This window comes from Labrus mixtus, chromosome 5, assembly GCF_963584025.1.
Source record: "Labrus mixtus chromosome 5, fLabMix1.1, whole genome shotgun sequence".
Taxonomy (NCBI): Eukaryota; Metazoa; Chordata; class Actinopteri; order Labriformes; family Labridae; genus Labrus; species Labrus mixtus.
The window spans coordinates 26,477,320-26,494,628 of NC_083616.1; the positions used below are offsets into that span (position 1 = coordinate 26,477,320).

General features: G+C 41.1%; 2 protein-coding genes across 4 annotated transcripts in view; both read right to left on the reverse strand.

Moving 5' to 3' along the window:
- The window catches only part of pggt1b (protein geranylgeranyltransferase type I, beta subunit), a 265,152-nt gene that overhangs the window by 146,544 nt on the left and 101,299 nt on the right, over positions 1-17,309 (reverse strand). The gene's annotated exons all lie outside the window — the stretch shown is intronic.
- Positions 1-17,309, reverse strand: part of ccser1 (coiled-coil serine-rich protein 1) — a 131,411-nt gene that overhangs the window by 81,396 nt on the left and 32,706 nt on the right. For all 3 annotated transcript variants that reach the window (XM_061038835.1, XM_061038834.1, XM_061038836.1), the window contains exons 7-8: positions 6,908-7,082; positions 906-983 (exon numbers count right to left, since the gene is read on the reverse strand). In XM_061038835.1, coding sequence (XP_060894818.1) covers positions 906-983; positions 6,908-7,082 — 253 coding nt within the window. The remainder of the gene's footprint in view (positions 1-905; positions 984-6,907; positions 7,083-17,309) is intronic.

The window sequence follows — 17,309 nt, forward strand, 5'->3', positions numbered from 1 at the left end:
ACCTACACATCCACACACTGATGGCAGAGGTTGCTATGTAAAGTGACCATCAGTATTAGCTCATTCATACCCAGCTCACAGTATAGCCCACAGAAGCAGCGGAAGTTACTTTGTGGGTTAAGTGTCTTGCCTAAGGAGACAGCGAACATGTGGCTGCAGGAGCTTGGGATTGAACCTCCAACACTTCCCGTTGAGAGACAGCCGACTCTCCCACTGATCCACAGCCGCTATATATATATATATATATATACATATATAAATAAAATCATTTATCTGAAATAGAAACTCTGGTGCGACAACAACCTGTTAAGACTAACAAGCCACTTGTACAAGAGGAAGCAGTTTAAAGTGTTACTACAACATGAAACACATTTTTAAGATGTTTCAATAGTCAGTGCTTTGAACAGATTTTTTAAAGATGATCCTCTGAAGATGAACAAGTACTTGAAAATTAAAACCCTTGTAAGATTTATACTTTCAGTGCTGCATTGATTTCAGTGAAGAAATCACCGGGCTTCTGTTTTTATAGTGCAGGATGCGATGTCTCCAAGTGGTGTCCTAACATGTTCGGCTGTCAGTAGCTAATACACACTGTGGTCTCTCCTCATGACCCACTGTTGTACAGGTGAGTCCAAGAGCAAGATATGACTCGTCATATAGTCTTTGTTCTAGTAGTTATGACGTCTGGTCACAACTCATTGTCGCTGGTCATTCATCGTCAGCAGAGCAAATTTCTGGACAGACGGCAATCCTACTTGGTAGAAATATGGTCAAAGCAAGTAAACCAAAACCTCATATTCATCCTTCTTCTTCTTCTTCTACTGAACTTTTATGCTCCCCCACTCAAAAAAAAACAGCAAAGTGCAAAAGTATAATTCAACTATAAACAGGCTGCTTTTGGTTACCTTAAATGGAAGGGACTTTTCACTGCAAGGGCTGATGGGTAGAGACTGGAGGCTGCTGGCAGGACTCGTCTCTGTGCTCTGTAAAGACATAAATATAAAGGAAACATTGGCATGATTGAACCTGCTCATATGTCAGTAATGACTAATGAGCGATTAGTCAGCTTGCATCTACAAGTTTTTTTATTTCATTCTTGGGCAAAAATTCTAGATTTCTTTTCAGATCACTTATGAACAGCTCTGTGTTGTAATTTCTATGTGGTTGGGTTGTTTCTTACATAATCCCTGAGTTCTCAGAGGCCAGCTGTGAACAGACACATTTTGGCTCTGCTCACAGGTGTCTAGTAGGACGAGAACAGAGGCAACTAGCTACTGTTCCAAAACACACACACACACACACACGCATGTACTCTGCAGCTGCATACAGTGCATTAAGTCGTGTAAAAAAAATGGTGCAATTGCATGTGTCCCTGCTGACTAATACAAACAAACACACACACACACGCACACTACAAAAAGCAGATGCTGGTTCTAAGTGTCGTCTTTGAGGGTGAAAGGTGAGGACAGATGGGAAAGTGGTGTAATCCTGGCTCAGATAGGGTTGGTGATATTTATGTAATGTCACATTGCACTAGCATGGCAGCGCATAAGGAGGTTATCACACATGTAGGATACATGATGAAGACACGACAAGGAACAGGGAGAGGTAAAGTGAGTATGAAACAACCACAGGTTCCACACAGTTCTCTGATTAGGTCTATTTCTTGCCATCTGCTGCTGTCTCGATGATTTATATTCAAGCCAGGCTCTCTATGTTTGAGTAAGACGAGGTACTTACAATCAAAATGCCCAAAAAAAGGGGACTTTTTAGGCTAAAGTATTGATTGTTTGTTCTTATTTTTGGCCTGCCTTCAAGGTTTTGAAGGCAGCTTTCAGACATGCGAGAGCCCAAATCTTTGCACAGCACAAACTTGATGGTTTATTGGTTTGGCTGACCTTTTAAAGAAGCATAGCTCCCTATCAGAATTATAGGTGTGCTATGGCGTCAGGCCCTAAATGTGTCATCTATGATCAATGCCTTTCCCTATGTAGAGAGACAGGCGCACACTCGGTGACACCAACACAACCCTCTTGTTGCTCTCACACATACACACTCTCTTTAAGGTCACCTCTGTCCCGCAGGCCTTTACACACAACTGTCCCCACAATTAGATGTGCTTCAGTAAAAAGCCTTTCAGATTTAAGAATGGAGAAAAGCTGCCTGGGAGCTCTGGATTTAATGACTTGCACTACCCAGAAGCTAAATGTCTAAAGATGATGAATGGCCAAGGAAAGGAAAGCAGGTTTTGTCGTTTGATACACCCCCTTAATCACATTTACACTTCAGTTAAATCAACGACTGAAAACCTTCAAATAACTCAAGGTGCATTCTCTGCCCACTCTCTCTCTCTCTCTCATTGACATTTGGCTTTTTATCGGAAGGCAGCATCGTTAAACACAAACTGTCAAGCAATTTAGAGAGTTCTTTGGAAAACACAGGATGAGTACCGATACATCAGATCTGAAATATCAACCTTTTCTGGACTGGACATTTTTCTTCTTCTTCTTCTTCTTCTTCTTTTGGTGTGTGTGTGTTTTGTTAAAGCTTTATAGGAATGCATACACAAAAAGTTAGCTGAAGGAATGCACCCAAACGTCAACTGATGTTAGCACTATTTTACCAAGTGGCAGTGTGGGGGTGGATGTCACAGGGTAATGCACCATGGGATACGATACCATATGCAGTGTTTCCCCTACATGCATCTAGCAGCGGAGGTGCACCGCTGCTTGGCTCCAGCTTATCTCCTTACAAACTGACATTATATGAATTTGCGCAACGGAATCAAATGTGACCATCGTTTGGAAATAAATTATTCATTTGCTTTGGTACATTTCTGACTCCTCCCATTTTTTTTTGCCATTACCCGTGAGCCAGGTTATGACAATAGGGCGGTTGTTGGTTGATTATTTTGTCTTATAAATGTTAATTATTATTTTGAAGAAAATATATATTTTTTTAAATTGCATGCAACTAAATCATTGTTCCACTTCACCTCGGCTGCTACAACTCCAACCTAGGGGAAACACTGATATGTGACCCGTGATAATCAGTTCACGGTATTTGATATTTAGAAATACAATAATAAGATTGATATGTCGCATTCGCAGCAACATGATGTCAGTTTCATCCTGTAACTTCTTTTCACAGCTCTCCAACATTATCTTGCTGTGTTTCCTCTTCTGTCATCCCGCTGTCAACTTCTTCTTTGGCTAATTATTAATTAACTTCTACACACCTCATTCATGTCAATAGCGCCACCATGAGTAGACATAATGTAATGACGTATAGTGAATTACATTTTCAGGGAAATCTTTTGAGGGTGTTTTTAAAAAAAAAATCGAAATAGGATATTTTGCAGCAGTGATTCAATGATTGTTTGACATGAGTCAGGACAACAATATAAAGCCGTATGGATATTTTTCTCATCCCTAATGAACACTGCACAACCCTGGCCACATAGACTGTGAGTTTACTGAATGTTACAAAAGGGAGCAGTTGTCATAATTTGGTCTTATTTAGTTTTGTATTTCTGTGTTTAGTGTTTCTTTATGTTCTAGTGTGTTTTGTTAGATTCTTGAGTTCTGTGTGTCTTTAGTGTTTCATGATTTAGTTTTGTAGTTGTCCTCAGTGTTTCTTGTATTGTATTCCTGCCTCTGTGTGTTTCCCTCCATGTTGTTTGCCCTCACCTGTGTCTTGTTAGTCTCACTTGTGTCTATTTAGTCTCTGTGTTTCTTCCCCTCTGTGTCAGTTCATTGTCATTTGTCGGTGCGTATGTCGTATGTTGTATGTCAGTTTACCCATGGCTCCTTCTCTTGTTGGATTCTTTTGAAGTAAGTTTTTGTTTGCCTTTTTTTTTGTTTAAAGAATAAATAGTTTTTGTTAATTCTGCATCTGGGTCCTCCTCTTAGTTTTCTCGAACCGCAACAGCAGTAACGATTTACAAGAACTCATGGCTGACGTTGATAAATGGGGATCATTGTGTTTGTCAACTGTAATGCAGTGTGAACAGTGGCATTTAAGAAATGTTATCTCGTGCCACTAACAGGACAATCTGCTGAAACACAAATAAATCAAAGATGGATGGGTCCTGTGCCACTGGCTTAAAACGCTAAATTTGACAAATGTGATGCACCATAAACACAGGAAATTGTTAGGTAAGATCTACTATCGGGTCTGTTGGTCATGCATGTCTTGAGTTATGAGAGAAGTTTCTTTTAATGCTTTGAGAAGGGAAAGCTTGTTTGTTTCTTGATAATGTACACTGCATTTTTACACACAGGAGAGCGCGATGATGGATAAAAGGGAGAAAGATTTATACTGAGGACAACAGATGCATAGTGCACAACTTAACCCAAAGCTACAGTGACAATCCCCCCATCTTACCCTTATACATGTACTGAGAAATATAATGTTTTAGTCTAGCATAATGACATGTCTTTATTCATAAGGCTAGCTATCATACCTGACCTCAGCATATGTATTTTTAACATGTGCATTTAACAGCTATTCTCCCCCGTCTCCGCATCAGCACTAAAAAGTACATGCCATAGTATAGTTAAATAATCCACTGTTATAATCTGTTTAATGTGAAATGTTCGATATCTCTTTCTCAACCATGTTTGTACAAACTCTTCTGCAGGATCTCTGACTGATTATTGCGTGGCATCATATTGTTTGGAGATCTAAAGATTTCACCCGAGACAATATCCCTCCTTAGTCATCATTCAAAGTCCTGCATTACGTTTGTTTGTTTGTTTGTTTTTGCCTTTAATGTTGACTCCAGCCTGCTTCTACACAAATAATATTAGAGATATTCTTTGAAAGCCGTTTGCATTTGCTACAGTTGCAACTGTTGGCACAGAGCAGAACACGTGCAGGAAATCAAGGAGAAAATGAGATAAATATTGGATCCTGGACCAAAGAGCCTGGCTTCAAATTGTTGGATTACACTGCATGAGTCATTTATGGTAATTTTCGCCTCCTCGAAAGCATCTCCCAGTCTTTTCAGATCAGGGATGACGAATGGAAAGGAACTGTGCTGTGTTATGTCTGACATATAAGGCTGACCTGCCTTGACTTGTGGAGGAGAAGAGAAGAAAATGAGAGGAGAGTTTGTGAATACGTGTTAGGAAAAGAAAAATATGGGATTGGAGCTCAAAGCCAGAAGGTCAAGTAAATAATATGCAACACACACACACACACCACAAGTCGTCCCCCTCTCCCTCGCTGCAGAATGGATTACATTCATTGATGTAAGGTAACAAAATTTGCAAGTTAATGACAAAACAGAGCAAGCAAAGAGGGCAAAGTATCTCCTCTTTCATATTCATGTGGTGCTGCTGTGTTCTCCTTCTCCCTTGCACTCATTTGAGTCTCTCCATCACTACTTTAGTTTATCTCACTCACAGCCTCCCGGGAAGAAAAATGTAGAAATATGAACAATAAGGAAACGGGGATTTCTGTGCAGTGTGCATATGCGTCTGTGTACTGTGATTCACAGCTAGCTTTGATCTTAGTTTAGAGGTACTAATGGAGGGGTGTTAGGAAAGGTCTGCGCACCCTTTTACACGTCGTTCTGTGTACATGTATGTGTGAGTGTGAGCCTTCCTTGGCCGTGAGCAGCCAGACATAACTAATGATGTTCTCTCAGCTCAACTACCAGACTTTATGGCACCACTACTAACTCTCTCTGGTATGTTAATGAATCCCAAACTTTCAGATACAGTAACAAATGATTGAAGAGAAAATAGAAGAACTTTCTATCCAAGATGAAGCGTGCACAAAAGAATGTTGAAAGCTCACTAAAAACGTCAATTTCTATTGCAGCTGTGCTGACACAAATTTGACAAACATGAGCGATTGTTTAGGCCTCAGCTGTTTTCTAAAATAGGGTGATTATCATTCAGCCCTGCTGTGGACTGTACTCTATCTAAACCTGGAATTTTATATTCAGCAGTTGATTGTATAATTTATCATCCTGACTGAGAAGTTGCCCCAAGTCAAGCTCTCTGCAAATTCCAAATTACCCCAAATAAAGCATATAAATCATATTTACAACAATTCCATGTTCTGCAGAAGGGTCAATAATACATGATCAAATGTAGAAGTAAAAAGTATTAAAGCTACAATGTTATAATGTTCCTAGTCCCACAGTTTGAAAGAAAAGTCTGCTTGTCTGCACTGCTTGGCCGTCAATATGGTTCCCTGGTTTTTACGGTTAATCCTTGTGCAGCTATTGCATCGTGTCAGTGCTTTACTAAGTGCCCATTACAGCTAATCACTTCTATAATGGTGTGGATATAATTTCACTGGTTTTTCACACTGAGATGGCATCATAGCCTGAGGTAGAACCTTAGCTTTAAGCAGACTAAAGCATTTTAAAGCTCAGAGTGATACCCCGAAACAGGAGGATTAATGTGTATAGTGTGAGTGTAAGAGTAAGAGTATGATTGCAACGGCTAAAATAAGCCTCCCAGTTTCCTCTTCCAAATGTAGAATCTGATTAAATTAACAAAGCAAAGTGATTACAGAGACCTTTTAAAGGCAGAAAAGCATCCACTTTGAGTTGATTTTGCAGAGCTGGGATACAGCTGATTAAAACAGGGAGAGAAGGAGTGTGTCCGTGGAGCACACTGAACTGTTTTGGCTCGAAATGCCAATTGCATCATATTTTTTTTGCTAACCCTTCACCCCTTCTGGTTTTAAACTATTTGAGGCTTTTATAACTTGATGCATTTATTATATGAAGGAAAGGTCTTATTCCTGTGCTTTAAGACAGTTATACACACAAGAGGCTGTTTAATAGAGCAGTGTCTGGTGTGTCGTTTACATCATCAATATCTCAATCTGAGTTCAAACTATGTTAAGAAGAGTCCTGTATGCTTTGTGCATGTGCATGTCCCACCTCTTGCAGTGTCCGTCTAAGCCTTAAAAGAAGGGTCTTGACAGCTGTACAGTCCTGCTGCATCAGTCGAAGCGGAAGGGTCTCCAGCCCCGGAGTAAGAGGCTCATCCTCCCTCCCCAATGCCGGCCCGAAGCTCCAGTCATTGGGCAGCAGGCTGGTTGGACGGCTGGGCTCCCTGAGGGAGAAGAAGAGGGAAGGGAGAACATAAAAAGATATGATTTAAGTATGAGTCAGTCTGAAAACTTTATCATTGACCGGTCTTCACTGCATCCCACTGAGCTCCACAGTCAAACAGTGGGCTCTCAAGCTGGCCTTCGGTTGTTATTGATGGAGGATGTGATGTGTGGTACTTAACAGTAATATCAACGGCTGCAACTCGACCTGCACAAACTATTGAGTGAACATGAAGATCTTAGTGCATAATACTAGTAGTAGAGGTGAAACACTGAGTTATGTTTCTACAGTTCCTTATGATTAATAAATACCACTATTACCTCTTTGCATGCACAGAACTTCTGAAAAAAATTCCAGAAGTTTTCAGGGTCAACTTTGTTTGTGTGAATGCAAACAACTTCATCCAAACTTTTTCCTGGCAGCCCTCTAGTTAGATTTCTGCAAGAAGTCATGAGAACCGATGCGTGATCACAACAGATTTCACCACGAGGGAGTGGGCAGGGGTGATGACATTTATATCCTGAGCTGTGACCGGTGTGATCTTAGTGCACGTAATGAGGCTGCGTCTTCGCTTTCTGGTTTATTTTTTTTACTCTCTCATTGACGCTGTGAGTGCGTCCAATTACACATAGCATTGTTATGCAGGCAATAGTCTCGCCATCTCTGTTGCTTCCTTCGCCGTCTTGGATATGTTGTAAAAATGACAATGTGACTTATTACATTATATCGTTCCTAATGAGACCCCCACTCCAGTCTGATGGAGAGAAAATCTTCTACTGTGGATGGACTTGAGCTTGTTTAGCGCTTTTCTAGTCTTCTGTCTACTCAAAAGTGCTTTTACACCTCACACCTACCCATCCACACACTGATAGCAGAGGTGGTGACCATCAGAAGTAACTAATCCATTCATGCACATTCACACGCAGCGGACGAAGCAGCGGGAGCAACTTGGGGTTAAGTGTCTTGTCGGGGACACATCAGATATTTAGCTGCAGGTTCTTAACTATCAAGAGACGACTCTACCACTGAGCCCCCAGCCGGAATGAGACCTGAATATTAAAGAAGGCAGAAGAACAAGACCTGCATCGTTCACAGCTCATAGCTGCTCAACATAACCCCCCCCCCCCCACTAATGACTCCATTGTAACTGCGCTTACTTCAGTGATAAGTCTGTTATGATGATATAAAGCCAACAGTGTGAGGTGATAGCACACTCCTACACAAAGAGACAAATAAAATAAAACCAAGCATACAAATGTCTGCATAGTGTAGACATTAACACATTCAAAGATCAAAGTCCATCTTCTCATCTGGATTCTAACCATCGTTATCAACTCAAAAGGATACTTCATTCTCAAGAGCTTTGATTCAGCACAGTCCATCGCAGCTGTGTGATGCTGTCTGTGTGCCCCTCTTCTATTTTCATGATGAGTCTTAATGCAGCGTTTTGTATTACAGCTTGTCCACAATTATTCTTCTGCGAGTCCAACTCTGTGTGCAAGCAAGCAGCTGACTGTGTGGCTATCAAAGTGTGTGTGTGTGTTGTTGTTGTTGTTGTAGGGAACGCCTTTTTAACAAACAAAGCTTTGGACAACAGTGCAGCAGACTTCCTGGTGGATAAGCAGGTAAAAGAGAGGACATCTCTCCAAAAGAGACACGTTCACAAGTCACAGTTTAAGGCCCGATTATAAACAAGCCACCAAACGATTGTAACTCTCAGTTCCTTCACACAGCTGTGGCATTTTTGTGGGGTTGGATTTAGACAAAGGTGATCACAAACAACAGGGAGAGGTCAACCAAAGCATTGTTTTAATTAACTCTCCCATTGGAGAACACAGTCCATTAAACCGTAAACGGGCCTCTGGAGCCCTGCGTCTAGGTCTCTGGTGCATGGCCTCTGTTCTGCGTCTCACCTTCAACACCTATTTAGCACAGAAGAAGACAGGTACTGGGAGGAACTTTCAACAGGAGTCGGGTGTTATCAATGTCACAGCATTTCTTAACTTCTTTCTCGCCTTCAGGCCAGCACTAAAGCTCAGACAAAAAAACCGACCTTACCTATAAAAATATTATATCTTGCTATCATTTGTTGCTTGGAGCTAACTTCCCTTTCTCTGTCAGTTTTAGGGTTTAACTTTAAGCTCCAGCATATTTTTTTAAACTGCTTATGATGTCAGACTACTTTGCATTCCTCCAGACGTGTAAACAGTCTGAAAACAAAGATCAAGCTCTCCTTCTGTTTGGTAGCTCCAGCTGCTTCAAAGTGTTATGTGACAAACAGAAACTCTGTCAGTAGCATTTTGCCCGACCCCTCAAATAAATAAATAAAAAAACTCATATATAGGAAAGCAAATCCAACAAATTCAACAACTCTTTTGAGCAATGCTAATTGTACCTTGTGTGACTGTTGTCACAGTGATAATAGGGCACTTAGGGTAGTTAAATATATGTATTCTAAAATCTCATTTTAGAATTAACCAGCGGGGGCAATCAGCACTCTTTTCACATAACAATAATTATACCAGAACTCTGCGTTCTCTCTTGAGTTGCAAAGTGGTTTAAAGCTCCAGTGTGGGGTTTTTAGCTGGTAATGATAAGACTGAAACTGATGCCACTTTATGACTTACAAAGGCAAACAAGACCATGATTGGCAAGGTTGATCATTCATATACAGCGTTAAAGGCAAGGGTTGGTAATAATCGAAAAATGATCATGGTTTTGAAAGTAGCATTCCCCCAGTGCGCCGTCTACACCCACCCCCTCCCCTCTGTGCTCCCTCAAAAGCCACGCCCCTCACAGACATGCACGAGCGCCGATGCTCCAGAAGCGGACCTCAGCTCATCGCTTGCTTTGTGTAGAAACTACGTCGTCTCATGTCTCATTCAGCGATAAGTAAACTCACAGTATAAACTCCGTCATCGGTGACGCGCCTTGAGTTTGGTCTAGTGCACCCGAGGGGTAGAGAACAAGCAGGGAGACATGGAGGCGTTATTGGTTCATCAAATTGGTACCTCGTGGCAGACATTTGTCAAACTTTTTACAGCCTCACAACTGCTACAGATTCCTGAGTAAATTCATTATTCATTTCTGTCAGGAACTAAAGACAATTTCAACCAAAATCTTAAAAAGTGTGCCTTAAATATCAATAGTTGTACCTGCTGCTGTGGGGTAGGTGTCACACAAAGTGATTTAAAACACGCTGCTCTATCATCTTTTTTCATATTTCCCACAGCAAAAGTCACAGTGCCACTTTGTCCACAGGGGGGCGCCAGAATCACCACAAATTAGAAGTTCATCACAGGAGCTTTAATCTTTCAAAGCCAGTGCGGCTGGCAACAACTTTCTATAAGAAAACACTCAGATACTAATCAATAAGAGCAGATGTTTGTTTACAGTAGATAACGATTTTTAATGGACGTCTAATGAAGTGGCAAGAGAATTATGAGAGATCTGAAATTTTAAGCATCAATAAGTAAATATTTGGGTTTGTTTGAGTGGAAGAAGATGAAAAAGAAGATATACTTTATTAATCCCAGAGGGCATTTCTCTGTTATTGAAAACGAGCTTCACACATATACAGGCCTGAAATGAAAACACACACACACACACACACAAACAGGACCCTATGGACGTGCACTAATGGAGAGATTTCAAAGTGAGAGGGCTGCACATGAATGAACGCCCTGAGCAGTTAAGAATTAGACACCTTCCTCTAGGGCACTACAAGTGAATTGGCACCTCTCCAGCAACCAGTCCACATTCTCACTTTTGTTCCGTACCGGGACTTAATCCAGTGACCCTCTGGCTCCCAACCCAAGTCCTTACAGACTGAGCTACAGCCGCCTCATGAACTAGTGCTTTAACTTCCAATCAGAGAACTGATCTTTAAAAACAACAATGTCTTTTCCCATTGATTATTGACTAGATTAGAAGGCAATTACAGTCAGGTTTTTAAATCAACAAGAAGGCAGAGATAAGATAAACCTTATTTGGCCAAAAGAGATTTTCCAAATGTCAAAACCGGGGACACAACAAGAATCTATTGAATCTTCTGCATCAATGCCAATGTGCTCTAAAAGGGCAAAACCTTTAAAAATGAATGAATTAGCTTTTGTAAAGGACATAATATTTTGTCAGTGTTTTTTAAATTAACATTGGATTGGTTTGAAAACCTTTCATTAGTTATCTGATTGATTTTGAAGCATGGCAGCAGGATGTAAACGGGGACAAACAGGGAGTAGAATAAAATGTGTAAATCAACTTAGTTTCTGCAGAAACATTTCTCCACAAACAAGCTTTGATATTGTGACAGAAGTGCATAAAGAGAGACTCTACACCACCTCTGTTATGACATTTTCAAAAGGTGAGCTGAGAAATACCGCTCTCCTGCCTGAGAAAACAAAGACAACCAGCGAGTTCACAGTCTGCATTTCAACCAAAGCAGGAGGGGAGCGGGATGGCAGCAAAGACAAGACGGACGTGAGACGCTGAAACGAGGAGCTCTTTATCATCAGGAGGCCATGTTCACTTTGACTGATGTCCATTTAGAGGGGGAGGGAGAGGGAGAGGAAATGAGATGCCTTTTGTCACATTCTCCGAGAAGAATCACCAAGTAAACAGTGGAGACGAGCATTAAGACCGACAGCAGGTTCCCAGGAAAAATGTTCTCTGAGCAAAACAAGACCGTATCACTGAAATATCGATCAACATAAGCCACTTCAAAGACTTCTGACTGAAAAGGTTGGACTTTCTTCTTCACTGGTTCTCCGTGACACCCATGTTTTCTGTTTCCCCCCCCCCCTTTCTCCGTCTACCCTTCTAACTCACTTTCTCTCCATCAATCAGAAACTCTTGAACGCTCTCTTCAAGCTTCCATCACCCCCCCCCCTTTTTGTTTTGTTCAACTGCCCTCCTCTCATCCACCCCTTCTTAACCTTGGCCCGAGCCTGTGTCTTCCCTCTCTACATCTCCACTCCTGCCCCTCTGTCTCTTTTTTCCTCCCCATCACTTTGACAACTGCTACACGAAACTGATGCAGTATCAGAGCCTAAGGTGTTCCCCGGGGATTCTGCTTAGCACCTCAGACAAATGTCAATGAAGCCTGCTGTTTTTTGAGGACAGTTTAGCTCCATCTGTCAAGCAGCCACAGGTGCTTTATTCCCTTGAACTGGAGTCTTTCTAGCTTTTTGTTCCTGACTGACATCTCCGGTGAGGGTAAACTTTCTCCATTTACTTCTCTGTTGCTCCACCCTGCTATCTAGGCGGGATGAATTGAGTGGAAATAAATGACATGTGATCAATCATAGACTGTTCTCTCTGACAGCTCGTGTCAAGTGGCACAGAGCTTTGCAACAAGAAAAAGTTTTTCTCTCCAAGTTTTTTTTTTTTTTTTTTTTTTTGTTTTGTTTAGTTTTTCCTACTTCTGTGTGTTTCTCCGAGTCTGACACCTTTGCCCCCTTCTCTGGCTTTCAGCGTGGTTTCAGATTTGGATTCTTCTGTGCACCTTTGTCTAATCCACAGAGTCGACAGGAAAACGAGTGGGAGAAAAGGTTCAAAATCTCACCGCCCCTGAAACTCAATCCCCTGAATTGTGTTAGCAAAACAAGCAGATATTTTTACTATTTAGCCTCAGAGTTCCCTGCATTTTTTGATAATTCAAAACAAGAAACTACCCCAGATTGGGTGTCTAGGATACAGTGGTATCATATAACAGGTATCGTTGTTTGATATTCACTGAAATCCCAGCATTGTGCCCACCATAGCTCATAGGGCTGGGTAACTCCCCCACCCCCACGATACGATGCGTATCACAATACAGAGGCCATGATACGATACATATCGTGATATACATTGATTTTGGATGATGACCATGTCCTTCCCCACAACAGTTGTTCTTTAATGTTGAGAATAACAATAAATGATCCTACAACATCACTTCTACGCAGCTCCTCAGAGATCCTAATACATTAAAATATTTTAATCCCAGAGCTATGGCTAAGGTGTGATTGTGAACTCCACCATAGGTCGATTGTCTTTCAAAACTGTCATCACAGCTTTACAGCCGTTCTTTCTGTAAGATCGGCATCGATACTTGTATTTGCAATGAGCACATGACAATATGTTGCCATATCGATTTGTTGAGCACAGCCCTAACAGCTGACATGGACCACTAACAAGCAGTATGAAAGTCCGATCAGAATAAAATTCCACATGTAAACACTTTTGAATTAATTATGAATTTAATTTCAGGTGAGAGGGGAGATGTATGCCTTTTAGTATTCTTGTCAATATTCATGTAAACCCTTGATCCAATCATTTGGTCTTGATTTGGGGTTCAACTATTCCTACTGTGCAATGTCTGACGTGAAGAGTTTTAGCTTTTGTCATTGCTGGATTTGAAAAGAAACAGGGCGGGAGCAAACAAAACGTGTCGATGGTCGAAAGGCACCAGCATCGAGTTGTTCAACAAGTTTATTCAAAGTTAAACAAAGACAGAATCCATCTAACCACTGCTGTTCCCAGCAGATGAGACCGTCGGGACCCTTTGCTCATGTCAAAATGCTTGTAGCGTGTAGCATCCATGTAAACAGTGAGGTTTAAATTCCCACTCAGGGTTTAAGATTAGCATGTAAACGACGCTTGAGTGTTTTATTGTTGGCGCACATCTTTTATGGGCCACACATCTCATCTTTGTAGTCACTTCCTTTTTCTTTGTCTTGCTGTCTTTTGATGTATGAATTAAATGTCTTAGTCTCTTATTTTAGTCGTCCTTTTTCATAAATGATAACACCCATCTGCAACAGTTCAGATTGATTAGTGCACAACATAATGAGGACGGTAGATGGGCATTAATAATCCTTCACTTAACAGGCACCGAAGTACGCATCCTGCTCATCCTTTAAAAAAGGAGTTTGGTTTATAAATGTTCAACTGACTGCAACTTCTAATTAATAACTCCTTGTGCATTTTTAAGGAGTTTCTCACAAGCAACTGAGCATTTCCTGGACATATAAGCTATATCTGTGGTTCCATTTATTGGACATGATGTCTCCCTTCATGATTATTAGTAGTTTGAAATTAGCAGGAAATCTATAAACTGAGTAAATCAGGGTTTCAGTGTCAAACAAAACTCAATGACAGCTGCATTTACAAAGACTGCCATGTTGCTAGTCCTGTGTGTGTTTGTGCAGTGCGCAAGTTTTGACAGCAGTTATAGAATATATTTAGTCATTTTTACTGCTGAGCACGGGTCTGTTGTGCAGATAATTACCACTTAAGACAGAGAAACAGACACACACGTACACACACACATAAACCAGGATGTGCATGAAACAGTTAAAGACAGGTCTGTTTCTGTGATGATTGATGAAATACAGGCAGGGAGAGCGTTCTTCTACTCAGGGTCATCTGTCTTTCCACTGTCATGAGCCTTCAGCCCGAAACACACACACACACTCCCACACACACTATGCTCTCCCTCTCTCTCTCTCTCTCTTATACACAAACACACACACACACACACACACCGACATGCACCTCTGAGCAGCTTGGTAATTGCACGGAATGGGTCTCTCTAATAGGACTCAAAGAGTTTACACAAAGGGACAAATTTGAATTTCTTAAGATGTAGTACTACACCAGCTAGTGGCTAACTCTGGTACTGCGTGTGAATGTCAGTTTGAAGCTAATTACAACTGAATACAAAGATTAAAGTGCAATTAAATGTTTTCAGATATTTTCTTTCCTCTAAAGTCATTTTACAGTAATTACCCAGAGGAGTAAACAGGAGAGGAGGGTGGACATTGAAGCCCTCCTTTCCTTTGTTTACTGTATAATTATTTTAGCTACTTCTGACCTCAAAGTACATTTGACCATTTATTCACTTTGGTTGCATAAACACCTTTTTTCATCATTTGTTTCCCATTCTTTTCCCTTTTTTCACCTCACCCCTCTTTTGTCTTTTTCTCCCATGCGCTCTCCCATCTCTGTGTCTGACTCACACCCTCGACTCCCAGAAGCCATTTCTCAAATGCAGAGTTCTGAGTGATCCATTTCACCAACCTGAAAAAGCCAATTATCTGCCTTTTTACGACTTTCATTATTTTACCACTCACAAAGTGTTTTATTACGGGGCCGTCGGCTGTCAGCAGTGACACATACCTACACACACACCAACACATAATGTCACCAACAAGAACACACACACACACACACTAATGCACTTCCACATGAGTAGTAAATAAAGAGGCATTCCTATGCACACTTTGATGTCTTGGTTCACATAATATTAAGTTTATGTAGGAAGTGACTCAAAATGAGTGCTAGTGAAATAAATGATGCTTGATTGAAGTGCTTTATCTTCAGCAGCAGTGAAGAGGGGTGGGCTGCACCCTTGTCAATCAACAATATAAAGACTGCATTGTCTCAGTTAAGGACACTTTAACACTGGGACAGAGACAAAGGCAGCCAAGCCCTGTATGCCAACTTTTTCCTCATTAACGTTTTACTGACAACAAGGAATCTTTTTATGAGGACAATCAACGTGTTTATGTGTGTGTGCAGACATCTGTGTGTCATGCGCGCACTTGTATTAGTGAAGTATACCACAGCTCTATTGGAGAATGATCGTCCTCATTTGTCACTGCTTCTTCCCGTCTGACAGACACGGCGTGCTCATCTACATTCAGCACCTGAGGCTGCCGATGTTTAATGCTGCCATTAAACTCATCTCCGACATAAAGTGCATCTGTGACTAAAGAGTGAGCGCGAGCCCAGCTCCAGGCAGTGAATCTAATGTTGAATTCAGGTCTTCAGACACAGAATATAAAATAAATGTAATATGGCAGGGGTGACTCTCTGATTAACCTAATATTCTTTTCTCCTCTCTGCTTTCCTTCCCACTCTGCACTCTAAATCTGCACTTGTTTTAGAGGAAAATCTGCACCGTCTGCCTTTTTTTCTTATTGAACTCCTACATATTTTTCTCTATCTAACAGTCTGCATTACCTTCTGTGGCTCTTTGTGGTATTCATATAAATGTATCATAATTGTAATCAAATACAAAAAGGCTGAACCCCCCCCCCCCAACACTTTCTGAGGGGGGTTAGAAGAGATTGTCTTGTTAGATGTGAATGGCCGAAGAAGAGAGGCTGTGGCTCAGTTGGTAGAGTCAGTCATCTCTCAACCAGAAGGTTAGGTGTTCAATCCCCAGCTCCTGAAGCAACATGTCAGATGTGTCCTTGGGCAAGACACTTAATCTTGAATTGCATCTGCTGTTTCTTTGGCAGCGTATGAATGTGTGAGAATGGGATTAGATGCTTCTGATGGTCACTTTTCATAGCAGCCTCTGACATCAGTGTGAGAATTGGTGTGAACAGGTGTGACAGGCAGTGTAAAAGTTATATGAGTAGTCAGAAGACTAGAAAAGCTCAGGTACATTTACCATTTACCATACGGACATGGTGGAAGATTTTGTCAGACGAGGGTGTAGAAGCAAGGTGAGCAGACATAAATATTGAAAAAGAGTGATGAACGACATGAATGGCACAACCAGCAAGATGCAGCACTTGCAACGGCACCAACTTGAGAACCTTGAGAAAACACATAAATAAAAAATGCTTGGATATGCTGTCTCAAATCAACTTTCAGTCCACCAAGTAACAGGTAATAAGCTGAAGCTGAGGCGGGCCTTAGCCTCCTAGGTAACAGCTTCAACACAACCGCCCGTCAGTCAGATCCGCCACACTCCTAATAATGCATAACTAATACTTCATAAAAAATAACAGAGAGAACTCCCATGATTCCCCGCTAGCCTCGACGTCATCTTTTGTAATTGCAGTATTGATTGAGAGCCCCACGGTGGCAGAATCTACATATTGTATCTTTAAAGCCTCATAGCATTATTCAATCAGTCCACAACCGGAAGAGAAAGCTGCAGGAAATATGAGACATGTTACCTTTGAGTTTATACTTCTTTGCAATTAATTTTGCAATTCTAATACTTCACAGTAACTCTAAATTTGTTCATTTACATAACGGTGAAGGTCACAACAGACAACAAAAGAAAACACTTGTGGACTAAGGCAGCATTTTGTTTTTGGAGGAAAAAAAAATGCTAATTTACCAGCTAAAGGGAAAGTATTGTTCATCGTGCACATCAGTGTTTATTTATTCTATTCATTACTGAAGGACATGATAATTTCACGCTTGATATTAATGCAGTGATAAT